We start from the raw sequence: 19333 nt of genomic DNA on the forward strand, positions 1-19333 counted from the left end.
CACGGGAATGGTCCCGATGCCTGCACCCTCAGACCCAAGGTGGGTCCCGATGCCTGCACCCTCAGACCCAAGGTGGGTCCCGATGCCTGCACCCTCAGACCCAAGGTGGGTCCCGATGCCTGCACCCTCAGACCCAAGGTGGGTCCCGATGCCTGCACCCTCAGACCCCGGGAAGGGTCCCGATGCCTGCACCCTCAGACCCCGGGAAGGGTCCCGATGCCTGCACCCTCAGACCCCGGAAAGGGTCCCGATGCCTGCACCCTCAGACCCCGGAAAGGGTCCCGATGCCTGCACCCTCAGACCCCGGAAAGGGTCCCGATGCCTGCACCCTCAGACCCCGGAAAGGGTCCCGATGCCTGCACCCTCAGACCCCGGGAAGGGTCCCGATGCCTGCACCCTCAGACCCCGGGAAGGGTCCCGATGCCTGCTACCTCAGACCCCGGGAAGGGTCCCGATGCCTGCACCCTCAGACCCCGGGAAGGGTCCCGATGCCTGCACCCTCAGACCCAAGGTGGGTCCCGATGCCTGCACCCTCAGACCCCGCAAAGGGTCCCGATGCCTGCACCCTCAGACCCCGCAAAGGGTCCCGATGCCTGCACCCTCAGACCCCGCAAAGGGTCCCGATGCCTGCACCCTCAGACCCCGCAAAGGGTCCCGATGCCTGCACCCTCAGACCCCGCAAAGGGTCCCGATGCCTGCACCCTCAGACCCCGCGAAGGGTCCCGATGCCTGCACCCTCAGACCCCGCGAAGGGTCCCGATGCCTGCACCCTCATGTCATGGAAATTTTGTATTGTTGGTCGAACTTTAAATGTGTCATGTATTCGTGTTATTCATATGTCTCTCGTGTGGCTTAATTAAAGCTCTGAAGGCTGCAATTGGGCCATGCGCATGTACAATGTATGTATTACAGTACTCGGCTTGGTAATGGATGAGATGGCAGATCTGCGCTTATAGACCGGCGTGTATACCACCACGGCATTCCATGCGAATGCTGCTGTCAGTAGACCGTGGGCCTGTATCCACATATCAGCAGCATGGTACCACGTGGGCTTCATAACGCAATGCGCAAGCGGTGTGAACTCCACGTGTAGGCTTATGCATATCTTACAACCCATTACCAACTTGAAACTGTATCTGGGATGGATGTGTTTTAATAAAGATCGTATCGGGCCCATCCAGGTACAGACTGATATTTTTAGGGAGTGCTTGTGCAGAGAATTTTACATACCAATAGAAGCTAGTAGGACAAGAAATATGACCTCAGATGGCTCATAGGGGGGAAGGGGAGGAAGTCTGCTGACCTCAGAAGGTTCATGGGGGAGGACCAGTGATAGATAATAGCAAAGGCTATGCTCCAATTGGAATGTACATCCTCTGTATAGGCAATCCCCATTGTATTGTTCGGTGGGAGGGATTGACTTTATTCATGTGGGGGGCATGTGTGTATTCTTAATAAAACAGAGAGCTGAGCCTAAAATCAGCCCTTATGTGGATTGCAACCAGCCTTAGAGTGTCGTGTGATCATTCTAGGGTAACGGAGCTCCAATCACCCACAAATTCAACAGAACCAAAGTATTTGGATGGGCAGGAATCGTGTAGTTTGGCTGCAGTCGTGGTAAGCGAGATTCGCACAGCTTTATGGGGGATTTCTGCGCATCCAACTGCGAGTACTCACGGTAAGGAGAAATTCGTTAAAGCGAATTTCCAAGACAGTTTGGCGAGCCTGGTGGATACTAACGCGTATTCTTGCGTAGCTAACCTAGAACGAGGGGGGAATGGCCATCATGAACTAGCAAAAAGTATGCCGGCACATTTCAGGTCTCTCTGCCATTAAGAGGATCGCTTTTTGCGTGTTCGTGTGGCTGATTTCGCTCTCTGTTAGCTAACAAGAAATACCGCTTAACAAGGACCTCGTTTTTTGTCCTAAACTCTTGATTTGTGGGTGAAAGACGAGGGTTTGTCTCTGCGGAGAGCAGCAGAGGGGTGGGTTTTGATTGGCTGGATTTGGTCAAGTTTAAAAATCTTCCAACCAAAAATTAAACGGGTATATGTTTTAGTGGGTAAAAGTTGTTGCATAGTGTTAGGTAAGTATTTGTGGGCTGTAGGTACTGTGGTAATTGCTTTACCCCCCTCCACGTGAGGTAATTATTACAGTGCTGAAAGGCTTAGGTTAATTGTTAACTGTTGTAAGATCTCTGTGTGTATGTGATCTGTACAATGTTTTGTGGTACTACTGCTCCCAGCAAGCATGCAGCAGGGGGTCCTTTCTGTTACATGTGCATGTTAGTGTGATATGTTGGTGTTTTATGTCCGTTCTGTGATTGTGCCCAAATTGTGTTGTATGTGTACTTCATATTGTTGTGTAATTGTCCAGTGTATGTTCTGTCTAAAAGTCTGTTTTATGTAAGAGGCAATTTTGAGGCTAGAATCTGCCATGTGCTCCTCTGTGGGGGGTCATTTTCTTGACTAAACCACATGGACTCCTTTTGTTTGGTGGCCATTTTGTTGGCTACCAAATGTGCAGTAATCTCTATGCAATGTGCATGAAGTTTCCTATATGCATTTGACCCATATTGTGTTTTTAATCCAAATTTTTTACAGTTTCATTTGTTTGCTTTTAGCTTTAAATTTGCGTATTGCCAGCCAATTTAAAGTGTATTAAGCGAGTTTTCCCCTCACGTGTTCCACATTTAGTGAGCGCGGTGTAGTCTGGGTTTTTGCACATAGATTTCTTGTATAGTGATTATGTTTTTCTTGTGTTTTTCCTGTTAAAAGTAGTTCCTTATTGTAAAGCGGGTTTGTTTTAAGCTGCTGTGTCGCGTGTTTCACGTCCAGCAGACTTTTTGTGTAAACGGTTCTAGGTGGTTGCAGTAAAGATTGCGTGTATAACGTGGATCGTTTAGCGGTGCTGATAGGAGTGATTTTTGCGTCAGCAACAAGGTTACTTTTGGCGCAGTTTTTCGGTTTACCTCTGTGTAATTGTTTTACTGTGAAACGTCCCGTGTTTTTCATAAGGATCCACTTTGTCCTTTTTAACAGTTTTTCAGGTTGAAAAAGGGTTTTTCTGTGTGTATTAGGAAAGTTTTTTTCTTTACACAAATTTCCTAAAGGTCAGTTAGCAGGTTTCTGCCCAACCAGTGACCCCTAAGTAACATCCAAGAACCCCTCTTTTTGTTTTGACTTGTGTTAGCTACTGTGTGCAGGGAGAGAAAAGCCACTTTCATCATTGTGCGGTGTGGCCTGCCAAACACAGTGGGTGATGAGAACCACATAAATTACGCTGTGCGAGTGGGCGGTCCAGGGAAGTAACGCTTAGCCTGGTCACCACAAACACTTCGGGTGGTCAGGATCACACAAATTGCGCTGTGGGAGTGGGAGGTGTGCTCTCAGTCTGACCGCCACTTGATGCGCTTCGGGTGATCGATAAGTATCACATAAATTACGCTGTGCTGGGAAAGTGGTGGAATCAGGCCTCTCGGTAGGATCCCACCGAGTGCTCCAGGGGGTAAACAGGTACCCGGACGCGGGATATATACCAGTGACTAGTCACGATGGGCAGTAGTCAGTCCATGAAGAGAGAGGGGGAAGCAGCCCTCTTCAGGGTAAGGACAGCTGCACAACTGATGAAGGTGAGTTTGGGGGGGAAGTCTACAGAACCCCTCAAAAGGTGGAATAAATGGTCGAAGGGTACCAGATGGGAAATTCCCCGGGAAGGTACATTTGACGCATGGAGGTGGGAAAAATTCATCTCTGAATTTGGACCACGGATGCAGGCGTCAGAACTAGAGATCGCACAGCTATGGCTTCACAGGTCAATCCGATTAGGGAAGCAAGGCATACATAAACTGGTGTCTGTCCGGAAGAACCAGGTGATGTATACCTGGCCTCCAGAGGGAATAAAACAGGAGGATCCAGTGTCAGAGGTGGAAGAAGCTCTTTCAGGGCTGACTCTACTAAGGCAGGCAGGATCAGGGTCTGCTGGGGTCCCCCAACAACCAACAGTGGCTGAGATAAGTATAACTGCACCTGTCTCTTCTGTTAGTGACGTCACTCTTGATGTACCTTCTGTGTCTTCTGTCTCTATGCCTCAGCCTCTACCTCTCCCTTCTCCCTGCTTCACCCCAGCTCCTTCTGTTTCCAACTATGAAGCCTACTCAACAACCGATTTGCAGACTATCTGTGAATCAAGGGGAATAGACACCCGGTTAAAAAAACAGGGCGGATTGCATCAAAGCGCTACGAACCACTGATCAGACCCCTGCCCCCCAGCTATACCCTGATCTGAGGGACCTCAAACCTGAAGGTGCAGTAAGCGAGGTGGTTAATCTAAGCCCACCGATGATGCTGGGTCAGCCCTTGCACTCTTCCCGGACCGAGGCCTATCCAGTCAGGGTGCAGCAATTTGAAGGTCCTCCCAATGCACGGGGGGAACGGACTTTAGGGGAACGGGTAGTTTGGCATGTCCCCTTCACCCCGGCAGAGATCCGCACTATTCTGGCTGAGCTCCCGGACTATCGAGTCAATCCGAGAGGATTTGCTCGAATGTTTGGACAAAACCAGTTCAGCTATGGTATGAGCGGGTCAGATTGTGCACAGATCCTACGGGCAAAGGTGGGCATGGAAGTGGCCAGTACAGTGATTGCAGGGTGCTCTATAACCACGCATGAGGAGATGACTTCAGGGGGCAAAGAGTTCTGTACACAGCTAAAGGCAAAGCTTCCAGAAATGTATGGTGCTACCTCTACTACGGACATGATGAAGCTCACCCAGGGTCCAAATGAGGAAAGCGCCTGCTTCTGGCGCCGTCTCAAGCAGACGGCACTGGATGCAGATCTGGAAGTTGGACCTGATGCTCCAACTGAAGGGGTAAAGGTGACCGCGACGCACATTCTGTTGCGGGCCAAATTTTTGGAAGGCATCGATACTAAAATTCGGGAAAGGCTGGTTCTGGCCCGACCCGAATATAATGAGATGTCTATCCCTGCTATCCTTTCCACTCTTGCGGCAATAGAGAGGGAAATGGATAGAAGAAAACAAGACAAGGCCAAAGTTCTTATGTCCCAGACCCCACACGAAAAACCAAGGGATCTGGGTCACAGGAAGGATAGGCCCCCTCCCAGGTGCTTCCAGTGCCACCAAACGGGGCACATGAGGAGGAGCTGTCCCCAATTACCTAAAGGTCGGTGGCAGTTCATTCCTGATGAGTCCTCCGCCCCTATGACCACCATGGTAAGTAACTCCTATGAATTCTCATAGGAAGTTGACAAATCGGTGTCGGCCCAGATCCATCTTTTTCTAGAGGAATTAAAATATCCCCTCCCTTGCCTCACCGACACCAGTGCAGCAAGAACGGTCCTGCGAAAACAGGACATCCAAGGCAAGGTACCCCTCTCAGGGGAAAGCCCTCCTAACCCCTACTAACCTCACTATCAAACGATGCACTATTCTTAACCCAGCTTCTCTTCTTCCTGTGTCGGAAGATGAGAAGGGGGGGGAGGACAGCAATGACAGTGCTGAATTTTGCAACACGACTAACAATACTAACACCTCTTCTGCTAACATGTCTTCTTTGTCCACTACTAATCTCTCTTCCAAAGGACACGACTGCATTTCTTTGGTGGAACTGGAGTCAGCGGCGACACACCCCATATCACCCCGAGAGTAGCGGTAAGGTTGAACGTCTTCCGATACCCAAAAACCTTGGCCTGAGTGTCTCCCCATTGCCCCCTATTCCATCCGGAATGCCCCTCGGCAACCACATGGGCTGTCACCCTACGAGGTGTTGTTTGGGGGACCTCCCAAAACAGGGTTGTACTTTCCTCAACAGTTGTTGTCTTTGCATTCACAGCTTACAGGTTATGTGCAATCTCTGCAACGGGAGCTGCAGAAGATACACCATCGGGTTCGCGAATCGCTCCCCGATCCAAATACAATAACAGGTGTTCTTTCTATTGAGCCAGGTGATTGGGTCGTCCTAAAGAAACATCAAAGAACCGGACTCGAGCCACGGTTCACCGGACCATACCAAGTCCAGCTGACGACACCTACCTCACTCAAGCTCGAGGGACGAGACAACTGGGTGCACGCAAGCCACTGCAAGAAGCTTCTCAGCTACACCAGAGAATGAGGGGTGTCATTTTCCTTTTTCTTTTTGTTTGTATGTCATACATGTGTGTGAACGGAGGAAAAGACGACAGATACCCCAACCTTTTATTTAAAATGCACCTGCGTTTAGCCAGAACCGCCAACAAAACCAACTGTTGGGTATGCTCTAAGCCCCCACCCAGTCATCACATGTCCGCAATGGCCGCTGTTCATGCCCTATATGACATCCGCGTCGGTATGAAAAAGCAAGGGACCCCTGGTCAGCCCCCACGTAGACATTTGTCGGTAGAACTTAATGACACATTTTTAGCAGGTAACATCAGTTTCAGCACCAATATTAGCTCTAACTCCTGTAGGGCCCTCGTCAGTCCATTATGGGTAACTGGGCAGCTAGGCAGCCCTCAGGTGTGCTTTAACATCAGCTTTGGCACAGGTAACAAGTTTGTTGGGACTACCACCTGCGAGGGAGGTATAACTGTCAATCTGACTAACCAGACTTCCCTTCTGAGTAACCACACTGACCGACCAGACCACGTGTGTTGGAAGGACGGATGTGATGTGCAGACTGAGGGAGCAATCCCCCAGTCTGTGCAACTGTTGCTCAGTGCCAGAGGCCGAACGAGGAACTCCTCCTGTTCTGCTCTGACAGGTCCATACTATTTTCTGTGTGGTTCGGCAGCCTATAGAACATTCCCCCAGAACGCGAAAGGTTCGTGTGCCCTCATAAAGCTAGTCCCCGCATCCTATGTAGTGATGGACCATGAAGAGTTGATGGTCCACAAGAAGGTAAGGATGGCAGGGAGAGTTCGCAGGGAACTGTTCTCTGAGGGCGACCAGGCATGGGCTTGGTTCCCCTCATGGACAGGATGGGGAATAGAACTTATGAAGCGCCTGAACAATTTTTCTGTCATCGTGGATAGTATGTTTAACGAGACCGTAGAGGCTGTCAGAGAAATTGCCCAAGAACAACGGCAGATGGGAATTTTAGTGCTTCAGGAGAAGATGGCCCTTGATTATCTTTTAGCCGCCAAAGGGGGGTTCTGTGAGTTCATCGGAGAGGATTGTTGTACTTGGATAGAAGACACCGATGACAAGGTCCAGGCCCATATGGACAAAGTTAGTGAACTACAGGGAAAAGCTAGAGCTATAGCTAGTGAGGGTTGGAATCCGTTCAAGGGTTTGGGAGGATTGGGAGATTTCCTGTTCTCCATCGGATCTTGGTTGAAGGAAGTGGGAGTGTATATCCTGATGCTTCTCTTTTTCATCTGCCTTTTATATGCCGCGGTGAGATGTTCCTGTTGCCTCATCGACCGTGTAAGCCAAGCTCGGGCAGACGACCACATCTCCATGCCCGCTCCGGGGATCCCACTCCAACCACTGATCGGAGGAAGACCTCACCAACCATCCACCTTCTCTACAGATTACGTCCTGGCTTCCCTCTAATTTATCTCTCTGAAGACCACATTCTCCAAGACCTTCAAGCAAGCTTCAAGCCTCATCATGGTTTGTGTCTGCGATTTGGAAAACTGTCTGGGTCGAGACCAGCCTTGTGTGGCCCCGTCTGCAGGGGCAATTTGAGAATCTGTTGCTGGATCTCCCCAGACCACCGTGGGATCACAAGCTTTATTCATACCACAAGTCTGTTTGTGGTTTTTGCAAGAGCCTTCCTGTAGTGAAGGTTCCAACGCTCTTGAGGATCATCGCTTCAATCAAGCCTGTTTGCGTCGAGTCTGCGTCGGGTCTTGTTGTTTCAGGTACCCCGTAGAGCTTTATTCTCAGGGACAACTACAGGAACTCTTTGAAGTTTGAGACTACACCCATCAAGCTGAAGAAGATCAAGAAGGGACACGAGGAGAATATGATAAAACAGGAGGGAATGTCATGGAAATTTTGTATTGTTGGTCGAACTTTAAATGTGTCATGTATTCGTGTTATTCATATGTCTCTCGTGTGGCTTAATTAAAGCTCTGAAGGCTGCAATTGGGCCATGCGCATGTACAATGTATGTATTACAGTACTCGGCTTGGTAATGGATGAGATGGCAGATCTGCGCTTATAGACCGGCGTGTATACCACCACGGCATTCCATGCGAATGCTGCTGTCAGTAGACCGTGGGCCTGTATCCACATATCAGCAGCATGGTACCACGTGGGCTTCATAACGCAATGCGCAAGCGGTGTGAACTCCACGTGTAGGCTTATGCATATCTTACAACCCATTACCAACTTGAAACTGTATCTGGGATGGATGTGTTTTAATAAAGATCGTATCGGGCCCATCCAGGTACAGACTGATATTTTTAGGGAGTGCTTGTGCAGAGAATTTTACATACCAATAGAAGCTAGTAGGACAAGAAATATGACCTCAGATGGCTCATAGGGGGGAAGGGGAGGAAGTCTGCTGACCTCAGAAGGTTCATGGGGGAGGACCAGTGATAGATAATAGCAAAGGCTATGCTCCAATTGGAATGTACATCCTCTGTATAGGCAATCCCCATTGTATTGTTCGGTGGGAGGGATTGACTTTATTCATGTGGGGGGCATGTGTGTATTCTTAATAAAACAGAGAGCTGAGCCTAAAATCAGCCCTTATGTGGATTGCAACCAGCCTTAGAGTGTCGTGTGATCATTCTAGGGTAACGGAGCTCCAATCACCCACAAATTCAACAGAACCAAAGTATTTGGATGGGCAGGAATCGTGTAGTTTGGCTGCAGTCGTGGTAAGCGAGATTCGCACAGCATGCCTGCACCCTCAGGCCCCGCGAGGGCTCTGCGGGATGCCTGCACCCTCAGGCCCCGCGAGGGCTCTGCGGGATGCCTGCACCCTCAGGCCCCGCGAGGGCTCTGCGGGATGCCTGCACCCTCAGGCCCCGCGAGGGCTCTGCGGGATGCCTGCACCCTCAGGCCCCGCGAGGGCTCTGCGGGATGCCTGCACCCTCAGGCCCCGCGAGGTCTCTGCGGGATGCCTGCACCCTCAGGCCCCGCGAGGGCTCTGCGGGATGCCTGCACGCTCAGGCCCCGCGAGGGCTCTGCGGGATGCCTGCACCCTCAGGCCCCGCGAGGGCTCTGCGGGATGCCTGCACCCTCAGGCCCCGCGAGGGCTCTGCGGGATGCCTGCACCCTCAGGCCCCGGGAAGGGTCCCGATGCCTGCACCCTCTGACCCCAGGAAGGGTCCCGATGCCTGCACCGTAAGACCCCGGGAAGGGTGCCGATGCCTGCACCCTCAGGCCCCGCGAGGGCTCTGCGGGATGCCTGCACCCTCAGGTCCCGGGAAGGGTCCCGATGCCTGCACCCTCTGACCCCAGGAAGGGTCCCGATGCCTGCACCGTAAGACCCCGGGAAGGGTGCCGATGCCTGCACCGTAAGACCCCGGGAAGGGTGCCGATGCCTGCACCCTCAGGCCCCGCGAGGGCTCTGTGGGATGCCTGCACCCTCAGGCCCCGCGAGGGCTCTGTGGGATGCCTGCACCCTCAGGCCCCGCGAGGGCTCTGTGGGATGCCTGCACCCTCAGGCCCCGCGAGGGCTCTGTGGGATGCCTGCACCCTCAGGCCCCGCGAGGGCTCTGTGGGATGCCTGCACCCTCAGGCCCCGCGAGGGCTCTGTGGGATGCCTGTACCCTCAGGCTCCGCGAGGGCTCTGTGGGATGCCTGCACCCTCAGGCCCCGCGAGGGCTCTGCGGGATGCCTGCACCCTCAGGCCCCGCGAGGGCTCTGCGGGATGCCTGCACCCTCAGGCCCCGCGAGGGCTCTGCGGGATGCCTGCACCCTCAGGCCCCGCGAGGGCTCTGCGGGATGCCTGCACCCTCAGGCCCCGCGAGGGCTCTGCGGGATGCCTGCACCCTCAGGCCCCGCGAGGGCTCTGCGGGATGCCTGCACCCTCAGGCCCCGCGAGGGCTCTGCGGGATGCCTGCACCCTCAGGCCCCGCGAGGGCTCTGCGGGATGCCTGCACCCTCAGGCCCCGCGAGGGCTCTGCGGGATGCCTGCACCCTCAGGCCCCGGGAAGGGTCCCGATGCCTGCACCCTCTGACCCCAGGAAGGGTCCCGATGCCTGCACCGTAAGACCCCGGGAAGGGTGCCGATGCCTGCACCCTCAGGCCCCGCGAGGGCTCTGTGGGATGCCTGCACCCTCAGGCCACGCGAGGGCTCTGTGGGATGCCTGCACCCTCAGGCCCCGCGAGGGCTCTGTGGGATGCCTGCACCCTCAGGCTCCGCGAGGGCTCTGTGGGATGCCTGCACCCTCAGGCCCCGGAAAGGGTCCCGATGCCTGCACCCTCAGACCCCGCAAAGGGTCCCGATGCCTGCACCCTCAGACCCCGCAAAGGGTCCCGATGCCTGCACCCTCAGACCCCGCAAAGGGTCCCGATGCCTGCACCCTCAGACCCCGGAAAGGGTCCCGATGCCTGCACCCTCAGACCCCGGAAAGGGTCCCGATGCCTGCACCCTCAGACCCCGGAAAGGGTCCCGATGCCTGCACCCTCAGACCCCGGAAAGGGTCCCGATGCCTGCACCCTCAGACCCCGGAAAGGGTCCCGATGCCTGCACCCTCAGACCCCGGAAAGGGTCCCGATGCCTGCACCCTCAGACCCCGGAAAGGGTCCCAATGCCTGCACCCTCAGGCCCCGCGAGGGCTCTGCGGGATGCCTGCACCCTCAGGCCCCGCGAGGGCTCTGCGGGATGCCTGCACCCTCAGGCCCCGCGAGGGCTCTGCGGGATGCCTGCACCCTCAGGCCCCGCGAGGGCTCTGCGGGATGCCTGCACCCTCAGGCCCCGCGAGGGCTCTGCGGGATGCCTGCACCCTCAGGCCCCGCGAGGGCTCTGCGGGATGCCTGCACCCTCAGGCCCCGCGAGGGCTCTGCGGGATGCCTGCACCCTCAGGCCCCGGAAGGGTCCCGATGCCTGCACCGTAAGACCCCGGGAAGGGTGCCGATGCCTGCACCCTCAGGCCCCGCGAGGGCTCTGTGGGATGCCTGCACCCTCAGGCCCCGCGAGGGCTCTGTGGGATGCCTGCACCCTCAGGCCCCGCGAGGGCTCTGTGGGATGCCTGCACCCTCAGGCCCCGCGAGGGCTCTGTGGGATGCCTGCACCCTCAGGCCCCGCGAGGGCTCTGTGGGATGCCTGCACCCTCAGGCCCCGCGAGGGCTCTGTGGGATGCCTGCACCCTCAGGCCCCGGAAAGGGTCCCGATGCCTGCACCCTCAGACCCCGCAAAGGGTCCCGATGCCTGCACCCTCAGGCCCCGCGAAGGGTCCCGATGCCTGCACCCTCAGGCCCCGCGAAGGGTCCCGATGCCTGCACCCTCAGGCCCCGCGAGGGCTCTGTGGGATGCCTGCACCCTCAGGCCCCGCGAGGGCTCTGTGGGATGCCTGCACCCTCAGGCCCCGCGAGGGCTCTGTGGGATGCCTGCACCCTCAGGCCCCGCGAGGGCTCTGTGGGATGCCTGCACCCTCAGGCCCCGCGAGGGCTCTGTGGGATGCCTGCACCCTCAGGCCCCGCGAGGGCTCTGTGGGATGCCTGCACCCTCAGGCCCCGGGAAGGGTCCCGATGCCTGCACCCTCAGGCCCCGGGAAGGGTCCCGATGCCTGCACCCTCAGGCCCCGGGAAGGGTCCCGATGCCTGCACCCTCAGGCCCCGGGAAGGGTCCCGATGCCTGCACCCTCAGGCCCCGGGAAGGGTGCCGATGCCTGCACCCTCAGGCCCCGCGAGGGCTCTGTGGGATGCCTGCACCCTCAGGCCCCGCGAGGGCTCTGTGGGATGCCTGCACCCTCAGGCCCCGCGAGGGCTCTGTGGGATGCCTGCACCCTCAGGCCCCGCGAGGGCTCTGTGGGATGCCTGCACCCTCAGGCCCCGCGAGGGCTCTGTGGGATGCCTGCACCCTCAGGCCCCGCGAGGGCTCTGTGGGATGCCTGCACCCTCAGGCCCCGCGAGGGCTCTGTGGGATGCCTGCACCCTCAGGCTCCGCGAGGGCTCTGTTGGATGCCTGCACCCTCAGGCCCCGGAAAGGGTCCCGATGCCTGCACCCTCAGACCCCGCAAAGGGTCCCGATGCCTGCACCCTCAGACCCCGCGAAGGGTCCCGATGCCTGCACCCTCAGACCCCGCGAAGGGTCCCGATGCCTGCACCCTCAGACCCCGCGAAGGGTCCCGATGCCTGCACCCTCAGGCCCCGCGAAGGGTCCCGATGCCTGCACCCTCAGGCCCCGCGAAGGGTCCCGATGCCTGCACCCTCAGGCCCCGCGAAGGGTCCCGATGCCTGCACCCTCAGGCCCCGCGAGGGCTCTGTGGGATGCCTGCACCCTCAGGCCCCGCGAGGGCTCTGTGGGATGCCTGCACCCTCAGGCCCCGCGAGGGCTCTGTGGGATGCCTGCACCCTCAGGCCCCGCGAGGGCTCTGTGGGATGCCTGCACCCTCAGGCCCCGCGAGGGCTCTGTGGGATGCCTGCACCCTCAGGCCCCGCGAGGGCTCTGTGGGATGCCTGCACCCTCAGGCCCCGCGAGGGCTCTGTGGGATGCCTGCACCCTCAGGCCCCGCGAGGGCTCTGTGGGATGCCTGCACCCTCAGGCCCCGGGAAGGGTCCCGATGCCTGCACCCTCAGGCCCCGGGAAGGGTCCCGATGCCTGCACCCTCAGGCCCCGGGAAGGGTCCCGATGCCTGCACCCTCAGGCCCCGGGAAGGGTCCCGATGCCTGCACCCTCAGGCCCCGGGAAGGGTCCCGATGCCTGCACTCTCAGACCCAAGGTGGGTCCCGATGCCTGCACCCTCAGACCCCGCAAAGGGTCCCGATGCCTGCACCCTCAGACCCCGGAAAGGGTCCCGATGCCTGCACCCTCAGACCCCGGAAAGGGTCCCGATGCCTGCACCCTCAGACCCCGGAAAGGGTCCCGATGCCTGCACCCTCAGACCCCGGAAAGGGTCCCGATGCCTGCACCCTCAGACCCCGGAAAGGGTCCCTGCACCCTCAGACCCCGGAAAGGGTCCCGATGCCTGCACCCTCAGACCCCGGAAAGGGTCCCGATGCCTGCACCCTCAGACCCCGCAAAGGGTCCCGATGCCTGCACCCTCAGACCCCGGAAAGGGTCCCGATGCCTGCACCCTCAGACCCCGGAAAGGGTCCCGATGCCTGCACCCTCAGACCCCGGGAAGGGTCCCGATGCCTGCACCCTCAGACCCCGCAAAGGGTCCCGATCCCTGCACCCTCAGACCCCGCAAAGGGTCCCGATGCCTGCCCCCTCAGACCCCGCAAAGGGTCCCGATGCCTGCCCCCTCAGACCCCGCAAAGGGTCCCGATGCCTGCACCCTCAGACCCCGGAAAGGGTCCCGATGCCTGCACCCTCAGACCCCGCGAGGGCTCTGTGGATGCCTGCACCCTCAGGCCCCGCGAGGACTCTGTGGGATGCCTGCACCCTCAGGCCCCGCGAGGGCTCTGTGGGATGCCTGCACCCTCAGGCCCCGCCAGGGCTCTGTGGGATGCCTGCACCCTCAGGCCCCGCCAGGGCTCTGTGGGATGCCTGCACCCTCAGGCCCCGCCAGGGCTCTGTGGGATGCCTGCACCCTCAGGCCCCGCCAGGGCTCTGTGGGATGCCTGCACCCTCAGGCCCCGCCAGGGCTCTGTGGGATGCCTGCACCCTCAGGCCCCGCCAGGGCTCTGTGGGATGCCTGCACCCTCAGGCCCCGCCAGGGCTCTGTGGGATGCCCGCACACACAGGCCCCGCCAGGGCTCTGTGGGATGCCCGCACCCACAGGCCCCGCCAGGGCTCTGTGGGATGCCCGCACCCACAGGCCCCGCCAGGGCTCTGTGGGATGCCCGCACCCACAGGCCCCGCCAGGGCTCTGTGGGATGCCCGCACCCACAGGCCCCGCCAGGGCTCTGTGGGATGCCCGCACCCACATGCCCCGCCAGGGCTCTGTGGGATGCCCGCATCCACAGGCCCCGCCAGGGCTCTGTGGGATGCCCGCACCCACAGGCCCCGCCAGGGCTCTGTGGGATGCCTGCACCCTCAGGCCCCGCGAGGACTCTGTGGGATGCCTGCACCCTCAGGCCCCGCCAGGGCTCTGTGGGATGCCTGCACCCTCAGGCCCCGCCAGGGCTCTGTGGGATGCCTGCACCCTCAGGCCCCGCCAGGGCTCTGTGGGATGCCTGCACCCTCAGGCCCCGCCAGGGCTCTGTGGGATGCCTGCACCCTCAGGCCCCGCCAGGGCTCTGTGGGATGCCTGCACCCTCAGGCCCCGCCAGGGCTCTGTGGGATGCCCGCACACACAGGCCCCGCCAGGGCTCTGTGGGATGCCCGCACCCACAGGCCCCGCCAGGGCTCTGTGGGATGCCCGCACCCACAGGCCCCGCCAGGGCTCTGTGGGATGCCCGCACCCACAGGCCCCGCCAGGGCTCTGTGGGATGCCCGCACCCACAGGCCCCGCCAGGGCTCTGTGGGATGCCCGCACCCACATGCCCCGCCAGGGCTCTGTGGGATGCCCGCATCCACAGGCCCCGCCAGGGCTCTGTGGGATGCCCGCACCCACAGGCCCCGCCAGGGCTCTGTGGGATGCCCGCACCCTCAGGCCCCGCGAGGGCTCTGTGGGATGCCCGCACCCTCAGGCCCCGCGAGGGCTCTGTGGGATGCCCGCACCCTCAGGCCCCGCGAGGGCTCTGTGGGATGCCCGCACCCTCAGGCCCTGGGAAGGGTCCCAATGCCTGCACCCTCAGGCCTTTGCATTGCCTGCAGCCTCGGAAATCACGTGGGTCTTAATGCCTGCAGTGTCAGACCCCAGTGGTGGAGGTGGGGTAGGCGTGGCAAAGCAGCAAGTCAGAATGAAATGAAAGCCATATGCCCAGTGTGGTGCTGGGATATCTACTACTGATTACTTTGTACTAGGCAACACAGTCGGCTTGTCTGTGGACATCGGCGATTTGACAGCTTTGGTCAATAGGTGATTTATTAACCATTCACTTACTGCACTATGGCAGATATACTGCTACAGGGCGGCTGCTCCGCGCAAAATCACATAAATAGACGCGATTTTGCAGTTCTGCGTACCAAACAGCCCCGTCCAAATCGCCAGCTCTCATCTTCTGCAGGGAGAAGAATAGAGGGCGCTCCCAGTAATTCTACTGTCTTCTCCCGCCTCCGCTCCGCGATCTTCTCCCATACACCCAGAGACCAGATCAACCCCGCTCATATGTTCGTGGCACCGCCTACCTGTGCAGTCTTCGTAGTCCATTGGTCCGTCTGTCTGACACTCCACTGCGCCACATACGTGTTGATCCCAGCAGTGCCAGCACTCGACTGAGCGGAAATGACGCAGAGCGCTGAAAGACACTGATTGGTTGCTAGGGACGCGGCGTCATTAGCAACCCTTACCACGCCCCCATCGAAAATATAAGGCCACGCCCTTGTTCGGTGTATGGGGCCACGCCCCTTACTCTAGCTCGCTCCTTTGTGCCGACTATCTGTAAAATCATTGTAATTGTAGATGATCAGTGTGTCAACCAATAGTGCCTCTGATCTGAGTAGGAGGGAGGGACTGCTAATGAGTTGCTCCGCCTCCTTTCCAGTCAGCACAGCACTGTACACAAGGAGCTCTGGACAGACAGCTGACAATCATCATCAACACACTGACGTCACCTGCAGCATCTTCAAGAAGGCCGCTAATCAGTGTGTTCTCCCTTCCAGCCTGCAGTGTGCAGCTCAGGTAATGATCACTGAGTAGGGAACAACTCCCCTGGCTCTTGTCCCGCTGGGTTTCTTGTTTCTGTGTACTCTAGCACTGCCCTCCGGAGGGTGAATACCGATCAGGAGACTTGTGGAAGACGCTGCAGCTGGCATTCCATGTGAGGGGGTCACCCATCTGTACTGATGACTTTCAGCGGTTTATGATCAGAGTCCTGTGTGAGCCCTCCATGATTTATTTCATGCTTTCCTTTAACCACTTGAGCTCCAGAGGATTTACCCCCCTTAATGACCAGGCCTCTTTTTGCTACTTGGTGCTGCACTAATTCAACTGATAATTGCACGGTCATGCAATGCTGCACCCAAATGAAATTTAAGTCCTTTTTTTCACACAAATAGAGCTTTCTTTGGGTGTAATTTGATCATCTGTGCGCTTTTTATTTTTCATGCTATAAACAAAAAAATGCCAAAAAGTTTGAAGAAAAACAATATTTTTTACTTTCAGCTATAAAAAAATATATCGTAAACTCAGTTAGTTATAAATTTAGCCCAAAATGTATTCTGCTCCATGTTTTTGGTAAAAAAAAATCCCAATAAGTGTTTATTGATTGCTTTGTGTGACAGTTATAGCGTCTACAAACTATGGTATAGATACTGCAATTTACGCCATTTTTCTGCTATACAGCACTGCGCTAGTTTAACGGACAATTGCGCGGTCATGCAATATGGTACATAAATGAAATTTACATCCTTTTTTTTTTCCCCACAAATTGAGCTTTCTTTCGGTGGAATTTGATCGCCTGTGCGGTTTTTATTTTTTGCGCTATAAAAAAAGGCTGACAGTTTTGAGGAAAAAAAAATATTTTGGACTTTTTGCTATAAAACATGTCCAGTAAAAAAAAAAATGCAAAAATCAAATTTAGTCATAAATTTCTGCCAAAATGCATTCTGCGACATGTCTTTGCTAAAAAAAAAAACCCAATACGTGTCAATTAATTGGTTTACGTGAAAGTTATAGCGTCTACAAATGGTGGGAAAGATACTGGGATTTTTAGGTTTTTTTTATACTAATAATGGCGGCGATCAGCGAATTATGGCGGCGATCAGGGACTTATGGCGGGACTGCGGCGGACATTCTGACATTGGGGGGTACTGACTTGGGGTCACTGACATCCCCAAAAACACTAATACAGTGATCAGTGCAAAAAAAAAAAAACACTGACACTGTACTAATGGCAATGGGGAGGAAGGGGTTAACTTTATTTTGCAGGGAAGGGTTATAGGAGTGAGGAATGTTTTACTAGGGGGCGGGGGGGGGGGGGTGTAGATCAGCTCATCCTCGAGCTGACAGGGAAGAGCCTCTCATTCATGTTAGGATCCATTCACACTTCATCATGTTAATGACTGCAGGTCTCTGGGTTATGATTCTGAGGCATAGAAACAACATTGACTTACTGAGGATGCAGTTGCTTTGTTCCTTTGCTGTCATCCAGTTTAACCACTTGCCTACCGGGCACTTCTGGGGCAATCAAAAGGTTAACTATGTGCTGTTTTACTATGTGTGCTGTGTGTTTTACTAGGGAAACATGCTGCTTTGTATTGCTGTGCTATGCAGAGCAACACAAAGCAGCATGTTTGTGCTGACGGGAGAGACCTGTGTTGTTTACATACAGACCTCTCCCCTGTCAGTGTTTGTTGGTGATCGCCAGGTGCCGGTGGGGAATCTCCGTCCAGGACCCGGTGATCAACAACTGTAGCTGCCAATGACGGCGCGGGTAGGGTGTGGCGCACGTGCATGCCCCCTACCCGGAAATGCAAAATCACGTATATATACGTGATTTTGCGCAGCCCTGCAGCAGTAGTTTTGCTTTAGGGAGGCGAGGAAGCAGTTAACAGACCCTCATCAAATGTATGAAGTTTCTTTTGATATTTCCAATTTAATGAATAGATATGCTCCACTATAACCATCAAAAACCATTCCTTTGGTAAAGCAAAAGGAGAATATTTATGAAGCACCCTAAGACAGATATAAGTATATAAGTTAGGGGTCAATGTAGTAAAATAAAGGTGCTGTGTTGTCCCAAGTGAATGGCAGTAGTGTTTTCAAATTTCCATGTGTGTAACTTGAAATTTATCATCCAGAATGTTTCTGTGGCCAACTGATGTTACAATCATTTCTACAGACTGCATTATACTGAACACATTTATGGTTTTCAATGTCATGGAAGGACAATCCCACAAGGTTTGGAAAAGAGTGTGTGAAGAACATCTCAAGTAAGACTTTAAGAATGAAGACGGGTAAGTATGTAGCCTACATAAGATCACCAAGCCAAGGGTTTTTATTTGTAGCAGATTGTGGTAAATGTCATCTCCAGCAACTGCCACCCAGACATGCCAATAATAGCACTTTAATCTTCCGTTCACATATACCTCTATGATTCTTCACCAACTCTAAACCACCTTGAGGACCAATACCAAAATGTCAGCAGTTTCCATCAATGTCAGTATCCTTAACATCTGCCAGCAGTCAGCAACAACATTTTAGCATCTTTAACATCTTCCAGCAGTCTCCATCAGTCACCAGCAAAATCTCTGCATCCTTAACATCTTCCAGCAGTGTCCATAAGTCACCAGCAAAATCTCTGCATTGTTAACATCTGCCAGCAGTCTCCAACCATCGCCAGCAAAATTTCAGCATCTTTAACATCTTCCAGCAGTCATCAGTCACCAGCAAAATCTCAGTATTCATAACATTTGCCAGCAGTCATCAGTCACCAGCAAAATCTCAGTATCCATAACATCTTGGCAACCTCTGGAAACATGCCAGCACCCACAAAAACTCTAAGCAACATCTGCATAGTGTCTTGGAAATTCGCTTTAACGAATTTCTCCTTACCGTGAGTACTCGCAGTTGGATGCGCAGAAATCCCCCATAAAGCTGTGCGAATCTCGCTTACCACGATTGCAGCCAAACTACACGATTCCTGCCCATCCAACTACTTTTAGCTTCTGTTGAAATGTGGGGGTGGAGCTCCGTTACCCTAGAATGATCAAACGACACTCTCAGGATGATGGTTGCAATTCACATAAGGGCTGCTTTTTGACTCAGCTCTCTGTTTTATTAAAAATACACACATGCCCCCCACATGAATAAAGTCAATCCCCTCCCACCGAACAATGCAATGGGGAGTGCCTATACACAGGATGTACATTCCAATTGGAGCATAGCCTTTCCTATTATCTATCACTGGTCCTCCCCCATGAGTCTTCTGAGGTCAGCAGACTTCCTCCCCTTCCCCCCCATGAGCCATCTGAGGTCATATTTCCTGTCCTACTAGCTTCCATTGGTATGTCCATTCTTTGCACAAGCACTCCCTAAAAATATCAGTCTGTACCTGGATGGGCCCGATACGATCTTTATTAAAACACATCCATCCGGATACAGTTCAGATTGGTAATGGGTTGTAAGATATGCATAAGCCTACACGCGGAGTTCGTACCGCTTGGCGCCTTGCGTTATGAAGCCCACGTGGTACTATGCTGCTGATATGTGGATACAGGCCCA

The 19333-nt window shown here is 55.4% G+C and overlaps 1 protein-coding gene across 1 annotated transcript; it reads left to right on the forward strand.

Moving 5' to 3' along the window:
* The first annotated feature begins 4797 nt into the window (after window positions 1–4797).
* On the forward strand, window positions 4798–8715 carry LOC149467541 (uncharacterized). Its single transcript, XM_089671504.1, has 2 exons — window positions 4798–5669; window positions 5963–8715. Exon 2 carries the CDS (start codon window positions 6126–6128, stop codon window positions 7548–7550), a length of 1425 nt encoding a protein of 474 aa, XP_089527630.1. The 5' UTR covers window positions 4798–5669; window positions 5963–6125; the 3' UTR covers window positions 7551–8715.
* The last annotated feature ends 10618 nt before the right edge of the window (window positions 8716–19333 follow it).

Source organism: Staurois parvus, unplaced genomic scaffold (genome assembly GCF_062004578.1).
Source record: "Staurois parvus isolate SC_StPar_1 unplaced genomic scaffold, SC_StPar_1.0 ptg000106l, whole genome shotgun sequence".
NCBI classification, from domain to species: domain Eukaryota; kingdom Metazoa; phylum Chordata; class Amphibia; order Anura; family Ranidae; genus Staurois; species Staurois parvus.

Bases quoted from the DNA above. Each gene is read 5' to 3' on its own strand.
- LOC149467541 (XM_089671504.1), top strand. From the start codon at position 6,126: ATGAGGGGTGTCATTTTCCTTTTTCTTTTTGTTTGTATGTCATACATG.